The sequence below is a fragment of the Calonectris borealis genome, chromosome 5 (assembly GCF_964195595.1).
Source record: "Calonectris borealis chromosome 5, bCalBor7.hap1.2, whole genome shotgun sequence".
NCBI lineage: Eukaryota > Metazoa > Chordata > Aves > Procellariiformes > Procellariidae > Calonectris > Calonectris borealis.
This window is the reverse complement of record NC_134316.1, coordinates 41,004,416-41,025,149: the sequence shown is the minus strand read 5'-3', so window position 1 is coordinate 41,025,149 and position 20,734 is coordinate 41,004,416. Positions and strand designations below refer to the sequence as shown.

General features: G+C 43.6%; 1 protein-coding gene across 3 annotated transcripts in view; it reads left to right on the top strand.

The window, feature by feature from the left end:
• The window catches only part of ZFYVE1 (zinc finger FYVE-type containing 1), a 28,317-nt gene extending 14,826 nt beyond the window's left edge, over nucleotides 1–13,491 (top strand). For all 3 annotated transcript variants that reach the window (XM_075151986.1, XM_075151987.1, XM_075151988.1), the window contains 10 exons: nucleotides 796–1,300; nucleotides 3,197–3,411; nucleotides 6,065–6,171; nucleotides 7,147–7,255; nucleotides 7,827–7,924; nucleotides 8,030–8,147; nucleotides 8,509–8,679; nucleotides 9,456–9,636; nucleotides 10,153–10,266; nucleotides 11,353–13,491. In XM_075151986.1, the coding sequence (XP_075008087.1) occupies nucleotides 796–1,300; nucleotides 3,197–3,411; nucleotides 6,065–6,171; nucleotides 7,147–7,255; nucleotides 7,827–7,924; nucleotides 8,030–8,147; nucleotides 8,509–8,679; nucleotides 9,456–9,636; nucleotides 10,153–10,266; nucleotides 11,353–11,585 (1,851 nt within the window). In that variant the 3' untranslated portion in view covers nucleotides 11,586–13,491. The remainder of the gene's footprint in view (nucleotides 1–795; nucleotides 1,301–3,196; nucleotides 3,412–6,064; nucleotides 6,172–7,146; nucleotides 7,256–7,826; nucleotides 7,925–8,029; nucleotides 8,148–8,508; nucleotides 8,680–9,455; nucleotides 9,637–10,152; nucleotides 10,267–11,352) is intronic.
• Nucleotides 13,492–20,734: the final 7,243 nt, after the last annotated feature.

Below are 20,734 nucleotides of genomic sequence, written 5' to 3'. Positions count from 1 at the left end.
GCTGAAGGCTGTCTACTCTCTTTTGGTTTTGTGTTTGTGTGTGTTCTTGGGTTTTTTGTTGGTGTTTTTTTTTTTTCTTTTAATGAAAGCACAATAGAGTAAATTATGAAACGCATCATTGAGATAGTTGTGGCACTTCTGTAAAAGCCAGTTTGACCTGCTTCGACCACCTGACTCCAGTGCACAACTTTGCTTTCTTCTTCTCTGCCCGTCCTTCCAGCTGAAGGATCTATCAGCTGGAGAGCAGTGGGAGCAGGAGGGGCTGTGTCTGAGAGCTCCTGGCTGTGGATAGATGGAGCACAGCTGCCCAGAGGAGCTTTTTCTCCCTAAACAGGTGCTCAGCCTCTGTGGATGAGGCAAGTTAAGGTGATAAAAGCACTCCCCCATTTTGCACCTGAATTTGGATGCTTGCCAGGAGACCAGTGCTACTGAGAGTGTCTGACATGCTCCAAGTAGCTGTTCTGGCAGACTTGGAAGTAGGGTTGTGCTCCCTTCTCCCCTGCATCAGGGAATGGGGTGAAGTACAAGAAGTTTCGCTAGACAGGTAATCACAGTGAGGCATCACTTCCAAAACAGCTACGTGATGGAACAGCCTAAATCCCATTGATGTGTACATGTTACAAAACTGCTTTCTCATATTTTGCTTTGGACTTCTTGGTGATTCAGGAACTTGTGATGAAATCTGAACAGGAAGTAGTCACTCTCGTTAATCTTACGAATCCTAAAACCAGCAGTGTTTTCAGTGTTGTCTACTCCAATTGCATAGATATAATATTTTTCTCTTTTTTTTGGAAGGTAAGGAACGAAGAAGACTTTATTAAGAAACTGGACTGCAGTCCTGACCAGCATCTAAAGGTAGTGTCCATCTTTGGGAACACAGGGGATGGCAAGTCTCACACCCTTAACCACACTTTCTTCTATGGCCGGGAAGTCTTCAAGACGTCTCCAGCCCAAGAGTCTTGCACAGTTGGAGTCTGGGCAGCCTATGACCCTGTCCGCAGAGTGGTGGTAATTGATACAGAGGGCCTCCTGGGGGCCACTGTGAACCTGAGCCAGAGAACACGGCTGCTGCTGAAGGTCCTGGCCATCTCTGACCTTGTCATCTACCGTACTCGTGCTGACAGGCTCCACAATGATCTCTTCAAATTCCTTGGTGATGCCTCGGAGGCTTATTTAAAACATTTCACCAAGGAGCTAAAAGCTACCACAGCCCGCTGTGGCCTAGATGTTCCTCTGTCAACTTTGGGTCCAGGTGTCATCATCTTTCACGAGACTGTGTACACCAAGCTACTGGGCTCTGGTGAGTAGGCAGTAAGAAACTGAATTACAGTGTGCTAAATGTTATCTATAATTTATCAGGTTGCATTGAATATTCAGCGTTCTTTACTAGGTAGAAGGTGTGGTTTGGGTTTTGCTCTCACTTGTTCCAGTCTGGGAGCCAGGCTATGGAAATAGCAGAGCATTCACTGATGGCCATCTGACTACCCCAGATCAGCTAGAATAATCCTTTTAGCCAGCTGGACATTGGTACTGACTAGTCATGATGCGGGTTCTGCCAGCCGTAGGAAGGGTCATCATGCAAGATCATGAGCATGGATGATGTGGCAGGCGAAGGTGAAAACTGAGACACTCCAGGATTTTGGCAGGGATATGCAGGATCCTGTTGCAAAAAAAATAAAATAAAACTGTATGTAGAAACTAGGATGGGCAAGAATAATGAAATTGGTGAACTTGAATACTCACAGTACCCTCATTCTACTATTTTAAATTCTGTGGACCAACGTTGTTCTGGGGCTGGTGTGAGGTTGGGACTGAGGTTGTGGTGGCACAGAGCTGATGGTTTAACACCACTTTTCTCTGTGCAAGTATCTGATATGGCCAAAGCAGCAGGCCCAGCACACTGTTATTGCCATTGCTTTCAGTGTTCTTCACCAGTACTTTCAACTTGGCTTGTGTCATGCTGGGTTATGCATATTTAAATTCTATACTTTATTTGTATGTGTGAGTGAAATACACTGTCCTTCGGAAGTCGAGGCACATTTTGGTTTTGAGAATACAGGGATATGTAAATTTCTTCTTCTGGCCTCATTTTTTCCATGTTTCAAAAGGCATAATGAAACCTTTCTTCATTCTGTCCATTTCTGATGCTTTGATGAGCAAGAGCCCTAATGAATTGGCCTGCAGCGGCTGAGGCTCAGTCCTGCTGTCTGTGAACATCTGGGAGTCTTCTGCTGTTCAATGCCACAGCAGCTCCCTGCTGGCCCACATTCTCATTTTGGCTTTTCTAACCAGTGAGGTCTTGAGCTAGTAGAAGAACTTGGCATTTTTTCTGGTTATTATTAGGGTGCCTCTTAATTACTTTTAACTTACCTGCCAAGGCAGTTCCTTTTCTTACATACCAATTTGCTGATCCGCAATTTAGAGTTTCATATAGTTGTTGAAATTTGCTGTTTCAGCAGCTCGGATTTAGTGACCCATAATGATAGTTGCACCTGTGGGCAAAGTCAGGGTAGTAAAAAAATTATATTTTTATGATCACTTCTGATCATGGTAGGAATAGGAAAGAAACCTCTTAGCAGGTGAATTTGCAGCAAGGTGTAACCATCTGTCTCGATGGATAATTGAGATAAGTGTGTTTAGGGCAGGGAAGAAGGGGCCTGCCTTATTCTGAAATGTACAGCACGTACTCGGAAGAGTTGTCAGCTCTATGGAGTCTGATGTGGCCAGTTCTGAAGTGCTTCACTGTGTACAAAGAGTTGATAGAGGCTCGGTCTTCCTTGCTACAGAGTTGGCATGGAGTATAAGCAGCCCATGTAAAGTTCCACTTATCCAGTTATGGTCTGGTGAAAAGAGCTAACAAGTTTATGCTTGTTAGCAACACCAATGCTGACATGGAGTTTCCTTATATTATGTCATAAATTGCTTCTTATGCTGGATATCTGTGTTTCCAAACCTAGATGTTTCTGGTTTTACCTGTTGGAACTTGGTCTTAGAATCTAAAGCTGTGTATCAAAAAACAGAGACTGCTTTTGGAAACAGTTTCTTTTCCTACTTGTAAAATATAAGTGCATTCCAGATGTATTAGAAGGTTTAATTAGAAAAGCCAGCACTGTGTTGCATATGGAAGCACTGTGCAATTTAAATATTATTTTAAACAACCAGTTGTTTATATACTTGCTGATACTTTTATATATAGATCATCCTTCCGAGGTTCCCGAGAAGCTCATTCAGGATCGATTTCGGAAGCTAAGCTGTTTTCCTGAGGCTTTCAGCTCAATCCACTACAAGGGAACAAGGACATACAATCCTCCAACAGATTTCTCTGGACTTAGGCGAGCTGTGGAGCAGCAGCTGGAGAACAATACCACTCGGTCACCTAGGCAGCCTGGGGTTATCTACAAAGCACTAAAAGTAAGTGGAGATGAGTTAGTCGCAATCTTTATTTGTATCGGTGTTGCTAGTAACTGTCAGTTGCAGCTAATAAAGGTAGAGCACGTGAACCAGTGATGCAGACTTGCAGATATCTGGAGATAAAGCAAATTTTCCATGAAGATGATGATTTTTGTGTAACAGCCAGGTAGACTGGGTAGGTTTTTTTGCTTTAAAACAAACACCTTAGCAAAGACCCAGAAAGGTTAAGAAATGTTGAAAAGCAAAACAGAGCAAAATCAAAAAACTGAGCTGGGAAGAAACTGACTGGGGAAGAAAAAAATAATTGGTGTTGTGAGTGACAAGCACTTAACGACAGTGATTTATAAAGAGGAGGCCCGGAAGGAGTTATTGGTGAAATTCCTAAGGATGGCCTCAGCACAAGGGGGGGAAATGCAAGAGACTTGGAGGGAGTTAATGGTTGGCAAAACCTAGCACTGGGTGTAACCCAAGAGCTAGGAGGCAAAAAGGAGGAAGGAGATGTGTTGGTAGCTAGCAAACAAGATGGGGTCAAGCCAAATGATGTATCATTTCCAGAGGTGCAGCATCAGATCAGAAGGCTGGTGAAAAGGAATTGGAGAGAGCTGCTGGTGATTTTCTTAGAAGTTCGTCTTGCTAGGATGTCAGAGGGCTTTTTGAGTCTTCAAATTTGTAGTCTGTCCTATACGTTTCCATACATTGCTACCACTGTGTCATTAGCATCATATTTTCATTGGCCTGAAGAGCACAGCTGTCATCAGGGAGGGGTGGGCAGAGCTGGGGCATATCTGCAGAAGAAGGTAGTGTTAGCGGTCTTTTCTGATGTTAGTCACAGCTGTTGGAACAGATAATTCCAGCTGCTCTGTATTTGGGGTAGCTGCAGCACACAAGGAAGTGCCTGGGTGGCATGTACACAGTTCCTTGCATTAGGGAGCACACAGCCAGTACGGGGAAAACAGCTGGAGTGGTTAATTCCAGTTTAATTTCTAGGACTTTTTTGCAATAATCAAGTAATGCAGTTTCAGATACAGCTGCTAATATGCATAAATTCATGTCCAGTAAAGTGGTTGCTGTGTTCAGATGACTACTGACTACAAAGTAACATTTTTTGCTTTGCTTCCTGAGGACACAAGGCTTGCCTTGCCCATCTCCTCTAAGTTTTGAATCCATTGGCCAGTATCAGTCAAGCTTGAAAGAGATCTTAAAGATAATTTCTTTGAAATTCTGTGAAGTTAGATGTCTACATAGAGATCTTATCTGAGAGAAGCTGTGGTGAGAGATATACATATGTCTGTGTGTATATGTAGTCAACCTTTGTTAGACGGCAGAGATGCCCCCCCCACACACCCTGGGAGGGGAGAGGGAGGAAAAGAAAGAAAGGCAGCCACTGCAGTTACCTCAGCTGTAGGAAGTTTCAGTTAGACCTTATGCCTTCAAAGATCTCCTTCAAGAAAAACTCTAACCATCTGCTTTGTTCCGGTGCTTACTGTTTTTTTTTTTTTAACATAACACCCAAAAGAACTGAAAAAGTTAAGTGTGCCAAGGCTAAGGACTGACTTAATCTGAGAACAGATGCTCCCAGGAAAAGGAACAAATCCCTTGTCTCAGTCTTGCATTTTCACCATAGAAGAGCAATTGTACAAGGGGCCAAAGGAAAGCTCAGGGCAGCACTTTCTGAGCTGAGGGGCAAAGAATGTGTCCTCCTGTACTGTAAGAAATGACTCTTTGAGTTTCCTTCTGGAGGTTTCCAGAATGCAAAGCCCTTTTAGCAAGCACCCTGCTATTTTGGGTATGGGTTGTAGGCACAGAGGTGGATGCAGTCTTCTACCACCCATTTCTGCTATAAAATTCAAAGTAGGGGCAGGAGGAGAGGAGAAGAGTGAGTATCTTGCAAGCATTCAGGTCACTTCCATACAAGTGCAAGATTGTCTTCTGTCGTGGTTTAGACCCAGCTGGCAGCTAAGCACCACACAGCCGCTCGCTCACTCCCCTCCCTCCCTGGGGGATGAGGGAGAGAATTGGAAAAAAAAGTAAAATTCGTGGATTGAGATAAAGACAGTTTTATAGAACAGAAAAGGAAGGGAAAAATAATGATGATGATGATGATGGTAGAATATACAAAATAAGTGATGCACAATACAATTGCTCACCACCCGCCAACTGATGCCCAGCCAGTTCCCAAGCAGTGGTCACTCCTTCCTGGCCAACTCCCCCCAGCTTATGTACTGAGCATGACGTCATATGGTATGGAATACCCCGTTGGCCAGTTGGGTCAGCTGTCCTGGCTATGCTCCCTCCCAGCTTCTTGTGCATCTGGCAGGGCATGGGAAGCTGAAAAGTCCTTGATGAGTGTAAGCACTACTTAGCAACAACTAAAACATCAGTGTGTTATCAACATTCTTCTCATACTAAATCCAAAACACAGCGCTATACCAGCTACTAGGAAGAAAATTAACTCTTTCCCAGCTGAAACCAGGACATCTTCTTGTTTGGTTTCTAATCCTTGTCTTGGTTTCCAGGTTAGTAAGACATTATTTGTTAGCTGTGTACTCTCTGCCTCTCCCTCCAGTAGAGGAACCCATGCTTTGCAAAAGCTTTCATAAAATGCCTGCATTGCTCTCAGTCCCTTACCAGTTCATTCTTTTCTCTTTGACAGGCTCTAAGTGACCGGTTCAGTGGGGAGATCCCCGATGACCAGATGGCTCACAGCTCTTTCTTTCCAGATGAATATTTCACATGCTCTTCTGTGTGCCTCAGCTGTGGGTAAGTAGATGAGAAATGCATCCTCATCCTTCTAGAAGATAGTGCTGCCCTGGTCTGCAGCTATAGGACGTAAGGTTTCTGTGGCATCTTGACACCTGACATCACGTATCATCAGCTAGTACTTTCAGGCAGAATTTGCTTGAAATTCAACTCTTACGTGAATTGGACAGCTGTTATTACCGTGTCCCAGCTGGATGCACGGTCTTTGCATACTCTATTTTTGTGTATGGCTACAAACCTGTTCTGCCCACACTTTTTCCCCAATGCACACAGGGCAGGAAGAAAGGAGTGCCTAAAGAAATCCCCTGAAATTTCCTATAATGATTTTTCCTGCCGTATTTGTCACCTAAACAGTATAAACAATCCTAAAGCACCCATCATCATGGGCCTGGGCTGTATTCAGTGACTAGATCTAAGTGGAGCCCCAAGTTTGATTTGAGCTTGGCTCGTAGCTCTCTGGGAAGAGCCCAAAGATTGAGCCTGGAAGGGCAGTAGATAGCAGTTAGCGCTCTGAGTCTGTGAGGTACTATAGCAGTATGGTGTTATGGCTGATTATGGTTCTGGAAACATTTTCTCTCAAATGTGATATAGTGCTACGTTCCTGCTCTTTTGTGCTCATTAGGGAATTTCTAGCAGCTCCTTGCAAAGGCTGCAGTGTTAACTCTGTCCTGCACAATTTCCAAACTCAGTTAGTCCTTCCTAAAATTCTCTGTGAAATTTAAATTGGTTACAGTGATCATTTCCTGCACTGAACTGTTTTGTGGTTCTGCTTTGTACTGTGAAACAGTTGCTACACCTCCTTCTAAAGAGCCTGCCTGTCAATGATAGATGATGTCATTGCTGTATGTACAGTTGTGAAAATGGTTTGGGGTTACAACGCCTATACAAGTGCAAGATAGTAACATAAATGAACTCTTTGTGACATCTGTCCCATACCTAACAGCATCAGCTCATGGTTTGCTTTTGCATACTCAGGTGTGGCTGTAAGAAGAGCATGAACCATGCAAAGGAAGGAGTCCCTCATGAATCCAAAAGTCGATGCAGATATTCTCACCAGTATGATAACAGAGTCTACACTTGCAAGGTGAGTAGCGACACAAGGACAAGGTCTGAAGAATGGAGAAGGAAAGGATGGCCCAATAAATGAGGAATAACACAGGCATGTGCCTGTTTTCTTGCATTTTTTCAAATGGGAGAGGTGCTCATGGCCTTGCCAAGAAAAATTGATCCCCCCTGAACTTGTATTTTTGCTTGGAGAGATCATCAGCTCTGTGTGCTGTGTGTCATTTGCTAGCTAAATTGTGAACCCTGCTGCTCTCAACCTGGGTGATGTTCATCTACACAGCTGATGTGGTTACTCTTCTTTTTTGCTTATGCCCGTTGCTTGGTATTAGCCAATTTTTCTGAAGGACGTGTGCAGGAGACAGGAAAATTTTCAGCTACCATCATGGTTTCTATTGTAGAAATATTTCCCTGATGTCATTATTGATAGTGGGTTTAGTTTTGTTTTGTTTTTAAATCAGTTCTGATGAGTGTTCTCCTTTGCTGTGGAGACCACTGTATGCCAATTATATGCTTTATGTGGCCAAACGGCTGCAAGACCTGGAGTCTGGGATTCCCAAGAATGCAGTTTTAATTGAGCCTTTGTGTTATAGGCCTGTTACGAACGAGGGATGGAGGTCAGCGTGGTGCCAAAAACCTCTGCTTCCACTGACTCCCCCTGGCTGGGCCTTGCCAAGTATGCCTGGTCAGGGTGAGTACTGCAGCTAAGATCTCTCTGCTCTCTGTTGCCTCTATACTGCCTGGTGCACTGGACTTCCAGTGTCTCGCTGAGGTAACTCGTTTTTCTCTTCTGCAGGTACGTGATTGAGTGTCCCAACTGTGGGGTGGTGTACCGCAGCCGACAGTACTGGTTTGGCAACCAAGATCCTGTGAACACTGTAGTGAGGACAGAAATTGAGCATGTCTGGCCAGGGGTAAGTCTGGTTGCTGGATAGTGTATGTATGCAGCCACGCAGATGTTTATGTTGGTTCTTCTGGACATTGATGGAGAAAATGGATTGGCTTTCATTACAGCTGGTCCCTATCTCTGCTATTTAAAAGAAAGGGCTTTTAGTCATCTTTTGGCTATCTTGAAATGGCTAAGTTGCCAGTTTATGAACACTGTGTGTGAATGATACACTATTAAAACGTACCCATGTTTCAAAGCAGGGTTGGAGGATTTTTTCTCATGCTTGCCCTCCAGTTTAACAGGAGCAGTGGGTCACAGAGCCATCTGCTTCTGAAAAATGAGGTTTCCCTCTTTTTATTCTCAAATGAATATCCATTTCATTCCAGACTGATGGATTTCTGAAAGACAACAACAATGCAGCCCAGCGTTTGTTGGATGGGATGAATTTCATGGCACAATCAGTATCTGAACTTAGCCTGGGACCCACAAAAGCTGTGACCTCCTGGTTGACAGATCAGATTGCCCCAGCTTACTGGAGACCCAACTCTCAGATCCTGGTAAATAGCAGCTGCTGTAGAGAAAAGCTTTGCATAGCTAAAAACCCTTTTCCTCACCCTTTAAGTAATATAGTATTTTGCAGATTCCAAATGCTTCTTGTTTTATTTCAGCAAGCCCTTCTCCTACAATTTTGAGAAAACTGAAATGCTTTCAGCTCTTCCCATTCTTGACTCATCCAGAGAAAGTATGGACAGAGACTCTGCCCAGCCCTGCTATAGAGACTGTTTCCTCCCTACTTTTTGTGACCTCCTCTCCCAGCAGTATCACAGAAAATCCTGGCTTGCATGAACTTACTCTTCAAAGTAAAGAATCAACATCTTACATTTGGCTACTGCAGTCGATAGTACTATTTTTATAGGTGCAGAGATTAAACTCTGGTTTCATACCAGATGCAAAAAGCTGGCCCAACAATTCAGCTAGAAAAGGATTCTGTGTCTTGCAGGAAACATATACTTCTTCACTGAAAACTGTCTTCTGAATTCTTACCCCCCACAAAGATCAAATACCCACCATTCAGCCCTGCATGATGTGGCTGTAATTATTTGGGACTGTGAATGAAGGGATCATAGCAATCTATCGGCTTAACCACTGTACATCTACCTGTCTGAATCACTTTTCTAGGGTAAAGCTATGGCACTGGTAACACCCAAGTGTTGGGTGTAATGATGTTTTCCACAATTTCAGTCTGAGTCTTGCTATCTTGGGATTCTGCTCTCTATTTTTCTATTCAGGAAGAACAAACTAACAGTTTTTCTTTCTATGTTGTTCTGATTAGAGTTGTAATAAGTGCAACACGCCTTTTAAAGATAATGACACTAAACATCACTGCCGGGCCTGTGGAGAGGGCTTCTGTGATGGCTGTTCTTCCAAGACCCGTCCAGTGCCTGAGCGAGGCTGGGGACCAGCACCAGTGCGCGTGTGCGACAACTGCTATGAAAACAGGGGCATCCAGTTAGGTAATTTTGAGCTGATTGTGACAGAATTATCCCTGGGCAATAGTTAGTCTGAAGTCTTTGTCCCTGGCTTCTGGATCACAACCATTCCCATTGGGTGTAGACTATGTTGTTCAAACTGGGCTTTGGCACCGAGTTTTTAGTAGGTAAGCTCAAGAGCTCGGTGTCTTTTGGGAGGAAGATGACCCTTGCAATGAGTTACCAGATATTTGACCCCCTGACAAAATTATTTTCTAACTGGATCTTTACTTTGTTTTTCCGGCACCTGCTGATGGTGTGGAACTAGCATCAGAGCAGGGATGCTGCAGTTTCAGCAGACTATGTATTTTGACCATTATTGCTGAAATGAAAGTGGAAACTCTGCAAACCAAGATTGGGGATGTGGGAGATAAAGGCTGAGGAGAGGCTCCAAGCTGCCTTTTGGGTTTGCTGCTGGGTTTTGCTAATGTAAATTAACTGAAACTTGGCAGAAATTATGCTGGACTGAGGTGTTGAGCCCTTTACTCTTGTGTCATGCAGATGTGGCTGAGCTGCCTTCAGATGAGGAAGGGGGGACACTTATTGCCAGGAAGGTGGGGGAAGCTGTGCAGAACACTCTTGGAGCAGTGGTGACAGCCATGGACATTCCCTTAGGTGAGCTCTGTTCTTTTCTGATGGATTTTTTGTCTGGAGGCATTTTTGTTTTCACAGAGCAAAACTTCTGATTAAACTTCAAGAGTTTGTGTGATAGGCTGGCACCTCCGCTATGATACACTGTTGGTTGAGAGTTCTACAGCTCCCTGTACCTCTCTTGCTTGATGTTTCCTCTTGGTTTTTAGCGCCTTGTTTCTGCAGTTCTTACCTTCTCTTTTCTCCCTGTCGTGCAAATCCGTGTGCACCAAGCTGTGAGTAATTCATGCTCCCCTCATGCATCACTGCAGTGACCTGCCAGCTGGAGTTTCCTAAAGACTGGCCCGTTAGGAAGCGTTTTATCAGGTTTGGTTTTCTTCCAGAGATGCTGAGTGCCTTTTAAGTGTGTTCATGGATACTGCTGGTACTTGGTACTTCTGCAGGGGGTTGGGGGGCTAAGAATCTGAAGCTGTCCAGGTTGGTAATGATGGGAAAGTAATCAGTAATGTGATCTTTAATGGTGAGCTTAGTACAGTGAAAGTTTGCTGCTCTTTCATGTGCTGGGTAGCAGTTAGGTATGTCAGCAAACACTTCGCATTTGAATCTTCTGTTGTTGGACCTGACTTCCTACTCATTGCACAGATCATCGTTCCACTGCTTTGCCTACAGCATGTCCTGCCATCACCCTTGTGGGTGTTTGTTGTCCGACTCAATGAAAGGAAGAATAAATCCCTTTCTCTGTTCAGACAGTACATGCGTTTTGAATGTTTGGTTTGGTGACTGTGGTTTTTTGGCCACAGCTGAAGCTGAAGGTAGGGAAAAGCAAGTGTGTCAACCTCTGGAAGAGTCTGAGTAAGGGAAGATGCCACCATTTAAGGAGAAACTATCTATCCCTTTGAAGAGAGGCAGAGTGTGGGAGAATGGCAGAATGGCCTAAGTGGCTACCCGTTGCACTGAAGTATTCTGTCAGTAGATCTTCTTCCCCTTAATGGCAGTGGTATGACTTGCAGTGTGTGACTGCTTCCGCTGGAGTACATTCTTGACATGCTCATGTTCACAGATGATTTTCTTCTCCCTCTTTCTCATCCCCCCACCTCACTTCCTCCATAGGTCTGGTAAAAGATGCTGCCCGACCTGCATACTGGGTACCAGACCATGAAATCCTGCACTGCCACAACTGCCGGAAGGAATTCAGTATCAAACTCTCCAAACACCACTGTCGGGCCTGTGGCCAGGGATTCTGTGACGAATGCTCACATGACCGCAGAGCGGTTCCCTCTCGTGGATGGGATCACCCAGTCCGAGTTTGCTTTAACTGCAATAAAAAGCCTGGTGACCTTTAACCGCAGGCTCTTCTCCAGATCTCTGCAATTCCTTATGTTCTCAGGGTTACAAATGAAAATATCTGGTCTCCCTTTCGCCTCTTAACCTGTTGCAGCCAGAGTGCATGTTTCCAGTTTCTGGCCTCCTCTTGTGTTATATCCATCTTGGAACGTTGGGAATGAGCTTACGTTCAGCCTCTAGGTTTTAATTTCAAATTAACTGGGGAAGGGAGGGAGCTCCCTTGTGAATGAGCAAACCAAAATCCAGTGTATTTTATTCCAATTTAAAAAAAAAAATATATATCTCTATATATATATCTATCTATGTATAATTTAGTATATTAAGAATGCGGTTGGCTAATGAAGCTTTGAGTATTCCTAGTTCAAACGATGGATGGTGTTGTTCCTTACTGTATTGGATCAGACTTACGGCCTTCTGATTCGTCTTTTGGAACGTCTTGCTGATCACGATGTCCTGTGAGGAAGGTTTGGACTCTGTGCTGGCAGGAAATCGCCAACTTTGATGTATGAATTACACCTGGTAATTCAACCAACCCTACATCTGGAGGTGCCGTACTTCTGGCCATGGAAGATTAAACCCAGATTCATTAGCACATTTGTTTGAACTGTGATATGAGCAGTGGTCTTGCAGTGCAAGAGGTATCAAGTTGAAATAGACCCCCTGGTAGAGACCAGTAGAGCTCTGAAAGGTAAAGCAAATCATATGGCACAAGGCAAAGCATTCTGATTTTGCCGTTTCAACTTCAATAGCAGATCAAAAGGTAGCAGGGTCTTGCTCTCCCTGACAATGTTCTCATGTACTCAGGTTTTCTTCAAGCTTCTCTGCCAGCTTGTTGCAGTTAAAAGTTTTGTCCAGAGCAGAACAAGAGAACAAGTTATGTAGGCAATTCTGAAATATGAAGTTTGAGTTGTTTGGGTTGTGATGAATTTTCTTTTCCCCCACTTTTTAAGTGATCCTGGAGTCCCTGGAGCCTGTGTTCTCAGATGTGGTTGCATAGAAACTGCACAGATTTGACTTACCTTTTTTCTAATAATATGAACTTACAAATCCACCTGGAAAATGGGAACCTTTCTTCTTTGCTCCTAGCAACTGGCACTCACTGGACTTCATCCTTTTATTGAAGGACTGCAATGAATTCACTGATTTTATTATCAAAAGCACCACTTAACCTAACTAATACTGTCTTGTACTGTGGATTTGTGGTTCCAGTTATAAGAAGTAAGAGACCATTGTGGATTGAACTGCCTAAAATTCTCCCTTCTTGGCTTACATAGACAAGAATTCTTCCACCACATGAGAGTTGTCTCCTCTTGGAGTGGCTGGAGTTTGATGCAATGTCCCGGAACTGTGGTGTTTTTTCCCCAGCTTATTAAATGTGCTCTTGTGTAGATGAGTGCCCAACACCCTGTTTCTGGACTGTATTATTAAATTAACTGCTATAAAAGACTTTATCTTCTGAACAAGCGTACTGACTTTTTCCTTGTAACAAGCGGTTGTCACTTTGTCTCTGAAAGAACATACTCACAAAGTGATTGCGCCTTCGCAACTACATCCAGCCTACACACGGAAGTAGACTTGGAAGACGTTCCAGGACACCTTCGGTACTGGCCGAGTTTACTGGGGACTGTCTAATGTTTTTGTAAGCAAAGTCTGCCATAAACTGACAGATGCCCAAGGGAGGGCACAAGTAGGTAGAAATCCTCTCTTAAAAGACATTCTGCACATCCAGCATAATTCTGTGCTTCAAAGTATTTTTATTTTTTTAATGGGTGAGCAATGTGTTCTTGGTTTGTAGGCTGTGCCCTGTGTGCCGTTTATGCATGTAGCTTTACTGCCATGTTAATGCACAAAGAGAAAGCAGCCATGACATTCCTTGTATAAAATCTTTGGCATCTGTTTCAACAACTTGTCTGATTTTTTTTTTTCCTTGTCACAGCCAGAATTACTACTCAGTCAAAGAGAAAATATTGTCTAAACATTTTTAGTATATATGCGATCTTAGTAACTTAGCAACTTGTCAATATGCAGAGTCCATTCTTGATTGATTATCCTGGAGCTGAATCTTCTATGCTGTTGCTCAACAAAGCAAAATCTTATGTGGTGCTTAAACTGCAGCAGGCTTGGTCTTACTCTTTCTGGACAATGTTGAGAGGATTATTTGGGTTCTTTGTTTTCCAAAATGAAAATAATATCTGTAAGGTTTAAGTTCACTGCTGTTTTCTGTACACAAGAGCTTTTATTTTTTCCCGATAGTATTGGGTGCTGTGAGTATGCAGAGTATAGAATATGGTTATTAAATAGCTTTAGCTATTTAGAGGGGATAGATGCATATTTTAGCAGAGTCCAACGCTATTTGGTATTAACGCATTAGGATTCAATAAACAAAAGGGCTCTAAACGGTGTCTGTGGACAGAAAACTCTACAGGAAACTTAAATGAAGGAAATAGAAATCCTGAAAAAAATCACTAAAGCAAGTAACATGGGAGCATCTTGTGCTTGGGGCGGGACGGTCAGCCTGAAGACAAGGGTTAATCCTAGCAGTAGAAACCTGGGGGAGTTTTATTCCTAAACTCTTAGAAGAGATGCTTTGTGTGCAGAGGTATTGGTAACATCTAACCAGAGTGAGTCTTTGCAAAACCTGTCAGCAGTTAACAGCGACCTCGCTGGAGCTCTGCAAAACCCCAAACTGTGAGTGTTTCATAATGGCAGTATGAGACAGGTCTGACACTCTCATGCAACTCCTGTGCGAAAAAGCCTTGTTTATTTACAAGGGGAGGGATAGGAGTGGACTGCTTTTCAGGAAATTTCCAGAAGATCACTCTGTGTGTTTTACCGAAGAGAAATTAATTACTTACCATGAAATTGCAGTTGGTCAAGATGATAGTGTGTCCTTTGGATCAACTGAAGTTCACTGTAATGTCAATATTCCAAGTAGTTAAAGTCAGCACACTGTCTGGTAAGATAATGAATTCAATTGATCTGAGAAGTGGCATGATAAAAGCATATTCTGAGTTACAGAATGAAGTTGACTGTTTGATGTAAATCTCGTGCCAGAAAAATGGTATCAGGCTGATTATTGGCAGATCAAGCAGCCTCTGCACCTTTTCTGATTAAGAGATGCTATGAAAAACATCAAGTAAAATAGGAATCATGTGAATTGACTGATGTGCAAAGATGTGCCTCAGTGAAAAACTAATTCCTCACCCGAAGCACCAGAAAACGAGCCTAGATTTGTAGAGGAAAAAACATCTGATATGATTGCTCTATTCTGATGGATTTATTTCCGTTGTGGGTACCTATGCCAATTCAGCATAAAGATTCATCTTCAAATAGGTGATACGGGTTTTCCTCTCCTTCTTTGAAGCAGATACACGTGAGCTTCATATAGATGTGCATATAGATAGTTAGACTCCCTACCCCTTAGGCCAAACTTGGTTTAAAGGTACACCAGGTGCACATTGCACCTGAGACTTGCAGCTAGGGAAAGAGATGGCAGAACTGCATGGCTGTAGCCATTGTCAGGGTAGCAGCAGGCTGTGACGTGTAGCTACTTGCACAAGAAAAACTGTTTTGTCTTTCACTTCCCCGCCCCCCCATTGGTTTTCCTGCTCATTCATCCTCCTGCCCAGTTCCTCACAGGTGAAGTTGCACTCGCTGAAGTTGGCCAAGGTATGCCGTATGTTCCTGTCTGTCACTTGTGAATTGGACCTTTGGTTGTGTTCTGGAAAATGTGACAACCCTCGTTAGCTGTTGATGACAACAAGAATTTATCTGTTGAAATAAACACCATTGTTATGTTAGATCTGCCTTGCATTTTTGCTAGGTGTCTGCCTGCTGTGGCTGTGCCGAGACATTCACAAATGCCCCTGTTGCTTTGGGTAGCCTGGGCTTTAACGTTGCAGGACTCTGGCTTCCCACCTGGTCATACAGACTTTGCTCTTATTCATCTTTTTGCTTCCAGCATAACCAGCCCAATGAGGTTTAAGTACTACTATCTCACTTTATTTTGCAGCCTCTGTTTTCATGTTTCATTTTCAACTGATGGTGTCAGTCACTGTAGCTCCACATAGTGTGGCTTTGTCCTTGCATTTGATTTATTGCTGATGGCTGTAACATAATTTGGCACCAACAGATATGTCTTTGCCTGCCAGTAATTTGAGAACAGAGAGTGATTTGGACAAGCGATAGAACTGTTTGTTTTTTGTCATCCGTGTCCCATCCCCACCTCCCACTTTAGCTGAGCACTCTTTCTTGGTAAAGCAGTGTTGACATGTATATTCTATCCGTCACAGCACATAGTGTGTCATAAAATGTTTTTGTTTGTAGTGCAGGCACATCAACAATGAAATCATGGCAATGCCAAAATAAATAAAAACTTACTATGAAGGCTTTCAAAATCAACAGTATAATGTGACAAAGACAAAGCGAAACCAGAACGGCAGCTAGTCAGTTATCTTAGGCCAAAATTAAAGTGCATTCAGCTTTTTAACTTCATTTTTATTGGACATAATTCAAGCAAAAAATAAAGCTATATATATAGATATATATATAAAAGAAGTCCTCAGGTAGGAAATGTCTCAATTGTGGCATTACAGAGATTCTGTCAAGAATGCCTGGAGGTTTTGAAACACACTGATTTCTGACATTTTGAAAAGCTGGCTAAATGTTTCTGATTCTGCTTAAAAGGCAGTTTTACAGCAGCACTGGAGAGAAGCAATAGTGTATGTATGATAATGTACAGATGATGACTTGTCAGGAAGGCATCAGAGGGCTTCACAGCTACCATGATATTAATAGAACTGCAGCTAGGAAAGAAGTTGTTTGAACAAGAAAAGGCAGGTGATCTTGATAATATTTTCAGACATTACCTAAAACGGTTTATCAACTTTGTGCCTTGGCTTCCATTTTTGAAACATAAAACGAATTTGTAAAGTGCTTTAAACACTTGGGTCAAGCATCTTTCAACCCCCCGCCCCTCTCTCCAGAACCCCTGTCTAGAAAGTACTTTGGGTTGGTATTGACTGCTTGATTCAGCTCGCAGTATATGTAGTATACATAGTATATGCAAGCAGCCACCAGCAACGGAAGGTTTGGGGACCAAAGCTGAACTGTCCACTGCCAAATTATAACTTTTCTGAAAGCAGCTACTGTAAGGGGACATCTCGAGACTATGTACGCATTCCTGTTTGAATTCCTACTTCCTCGCACAAATGCTTAATTTTCCAGTACTGTTAAAATAGGTCCCTGTTAAGGTCAAAAATGTAAAAATGCCAGAGTGAAATTGTGATTAGTAGATTGATTTTTTTTTTTTAACCTCTTAGTTTCAGTATTCATCAAGATAATAGAGGAGGAATGACCATGAAGCCATGTACCGCAATAAATCAGGGTCAACAGAAAGACAAAACCCCCACCACAGAAGACCCAAAAGCAAATCCCCTCCCTGCTTTGAAGACAGTTGAAGTTAAAACTGTAGAAGTTTAAGTTTCTACCTGTGATGTCTAAGAACCTCATGTGACCTAAAGGGTTTTATGTGGAAAGAGCCTTCTTAATCAGGGTTGAGAGATGACTGATAGAAGCAGGGTGTATGGAACAGAACAAGGGTGAGACTCCGCAGCTTCTGAAATAATCGCGTTGATGGGAGGGCCTGGCAGTTGGTCAGTGAGGAGGGCCTGATGGTCCGCTCTGAGCCTTGCTCCAGTGAGCAGAAGGGACCAAACAAATTGTGCCTGCTGGATGAGGGATGCTGCAACCTATCTCGGAGTGCAGGTCTGGCCTTTCTGAAGTTTCCTACTAGATTCAGTACTTGCTGAGAAGCTGAGGCAAGGAAATACAGTATTTTGACACTGTAGCAGAGGGGAAGAGTGCTGCATTTCCTTACTTTTTAGCTGCCTTAGGGTCCTAGCTATTGCTGCATAATGAAATGGTTGATTTAATATACTTTAGCCACTGCCTGCAGGCTGCTTGCTGTTTGTCACTGAAGCCAAATTGCCTCTCTTCTTGCCCTGCTTCCCCTCTCCTTTCATATTGCTCTTACAGGCTTAATTAGAAATGTTGGCTGCAAAAGCAGTAGTTGGGTGAATGGGTTTGCAGGGACACGTGTGTGCATTTGGCTCCTGGAAACAAGAGAAAGCAAATGAGTATCTTTTGTTTTATGAGTTTTGCCTAAAAGGGAACAAAGAAAAGAAACCATCCAGTTATGTAAGATGCCTTTCTGCCACAATTCCTTGTTTGTGTTTCCCACAGTAACTGGGCACAACTGTTGCACGGTCATGTTCTTGCAGAACAAGCACTACTGGAGTTAGGAGCACTGAAGACAGTTTAAATGCTAATTTAGTTTTGGAATTAGTTCTGATTTAAGGGAGTTCATGATCCATGTGGTTTGCTACCTGCAAGTGTTTGAACCACGCCTGTTTACTAGCAAGAATATCAATATAAAGTATGTTCCAATTCAACCCTGAGTTAGTTATCAGATGTAACGTTAGGAGTTTGCAGTGGGATGGGGTTACCTACATCTCTATTTCCTGAACAGACGCTTACTTGCAGTATGCATTATTAACTAAGTCAATGCAAATGCTTTTGAAAGTTGTGCTGCATGTATTAATCACTGTGCATGCAACAGAAAATGTCCCAAATTAACATAACTGATTAAGACAAATTGCAGAGTATTTCCTCAGATTGAAAAGAAAAGCAAGCCAGGAATCAGTGACCACACTAGCCAAACTGGTCTCTTGGTATCCAAGGGTAGTAGAGAGAATGGGAAGAGCCCGCAAGACTTACCATCTGAGGAGAACAGAGGACCCTTGGTCTTATAAGCAAGTTCTGTAGAAAGAAGGGGCAGCACAGAGTATGCTGTGAGCAGCATCCGCTTTGTGTGAGAAAGAAGGCTCTGCAGAGAAACGCTAAAGCCAGATGCATCGGGGGAGCTGTGGTTGTAAGGAATTCACAGCTCAATCTGCCTACGGGGAAACAGGAGATGGCTGTTAATGGGCAACAAGAAAGATTTGGGGGTTTTGAATGTATACTCAGACAGGGAAGAGACCGTTTTGAATATTGGCTGGGATTCATCTTTCATCTTGACTACCCTTGCAACAGCTCTTTCATAAGGAATATATTCACACTGTAAAGTTATTACACTGCTCCCAAGAGGAGAGTTTTCCTGCTCTATTGTCTTCTATATAGATTAATGGGTAAAAGAAACACAAAGAAAGGGAGGGAGATCACCACACATAACATTGCAGTGTGGTGAGCAGTAAGAGCTGCTGAGAAGAGACACTTTCCTAGAACAGCACCTTGCTTAGGCCTGAAGGTTGTGGGAGGACAGGAGAAACGAGCGTGGAGCCCTGCAGGACAGAGAGGATTTTTAGTAGGGCCAACCCTTCCTGGCATTTGAATAATTCATTCCTGTATTGAATACATTCCTGTATTTGAATAATTCCCTCTTACCCAAAGTCACTTGAAACATGGAAGGAAAGGGGAGAGGAGTGCATTGGAAACAAACAAAAAACCACAGGATACGCTCAGGTTTGCACTGGTCTTGTGAAGGGAATCTCCCCGTGTTGGACTTGCAATGCAGAGCACTTGTGATGCTTCCTTTTGGAGGAAGCCAGGCCAGAGACACACTCATGACGCGTGCTCGATGAGCTCAGGCCACTAGCAGGGATGCAAAAGGATGAATTGGCTGCAACATCAAGTCCTCGATGAGCTTTTAGAGAGCTCACGCCACAATCTTGAGTGTCTCATCCCTGTTATCGGTCCTGTGCTCATGCTGCAGCTCACGCTCTCCTTCTCTGGGAGAAACATTTTGTGACTGATTGAACAGTTTTGCCAACCCACTTGTTTAACTGCAAAGTTACAGCCTAAGAGTTTTCCCTGCACATGCACCAGTGCGAGGTGGAATGGAGCTGATGGCTCATCATGATGAAGGTGGTGGGGTGCAATCCCTCCATAACGAGGTTGCTCTGGGCAAAAGCTTTGAGTGCAAAAGAGTAACGGTATCTGCTGAGAAATAAAAGAGCTAGAAACCTTTGTAGCATGCCTAGGAGGGTAGTGGTGAAGGTTTTCTCTGAGGGCAGGAACAGGATTGCTTGGTACCCTGCTGTACCTGATTAACTAACAGAGCATCCCTCACCTCCTTTGGGCTGTAGCAGTACTACAATAGCTCTTTAACCTACCTACAGTTACCCCATCCCCTGCCTCTGCCTGTACACAGAGAGCAGGTAACTCTGCTGGAGTACTGCTGCTCTGCTGCTGGAAAATGCGTTTCTGCTACTTGATGCCTTCCCTGCCCCTCTGAGCAGGCCAGTTGGCCCTAAACCCCGGAAGGGTTTCAGAGACAGCGCAACAGGCACAGGACAACACACAGCAAAGTCAGGAAGGGCCTTGGAAAACAAATTAATTATGCCTGCTCAAAAGATACGATGGAGTGAATGGGGTAAGCAGTCAAGCAACAGGTATTAGCCCTGTTTCTTTTTATTCCTGGAATGCAATTTAGTGAAGTAGAAAAGTTTTGATGGGGACTTGCAAGCCCCTTCCTTCCCAGGATGCTCAGCACTGTTGCACCCCTCTGCGATGAAGACACAGATGGTATCCCAGGTGCGAGTGCTGTCCTGGGTACTCCCAACTATAGGCCACACCTATAGTCACCAGCAACACTTTGTGCACATGTGCAGCCTATGCCTGATTTCAGAAGGCACTTGGAATGCAGACACCCAGCCTAGCTCTGACATGGCCATCTCGCTGAGCAGGCTGGACACAGCCTCCATCTTAACATGCTGTGCAGCAAGGCTGTGATTATAACCTGTTCGTATGCTCACCTGCTGACCTGGCAGGACCCCAGGGGAAGTAGCATCTCTGGTGACAGTTGTACATCTGAATGCTCTAAGTGGATCCCAGGATGGAAAGGTGGTTCCTGCATTCCTTTACTAAGAATTTTAGAAAACTTGAGTGCAGCATCTCTTTCCTGTGAAGGCCATCAGTAGCCCCACCTAGTTCATGAGGGCCTTCACCCCCTGTAGATTCCTGATCTTGTCAGTGCTTCCTACATATGCTAGCTGCAGGATGGTCTTGCCCAACCTAGACTGGTTACCAGCAAGGAGCTGGAGGTAATGAGGCTCCATGGGATGATAATTATTCTCAAATACAGGTACAG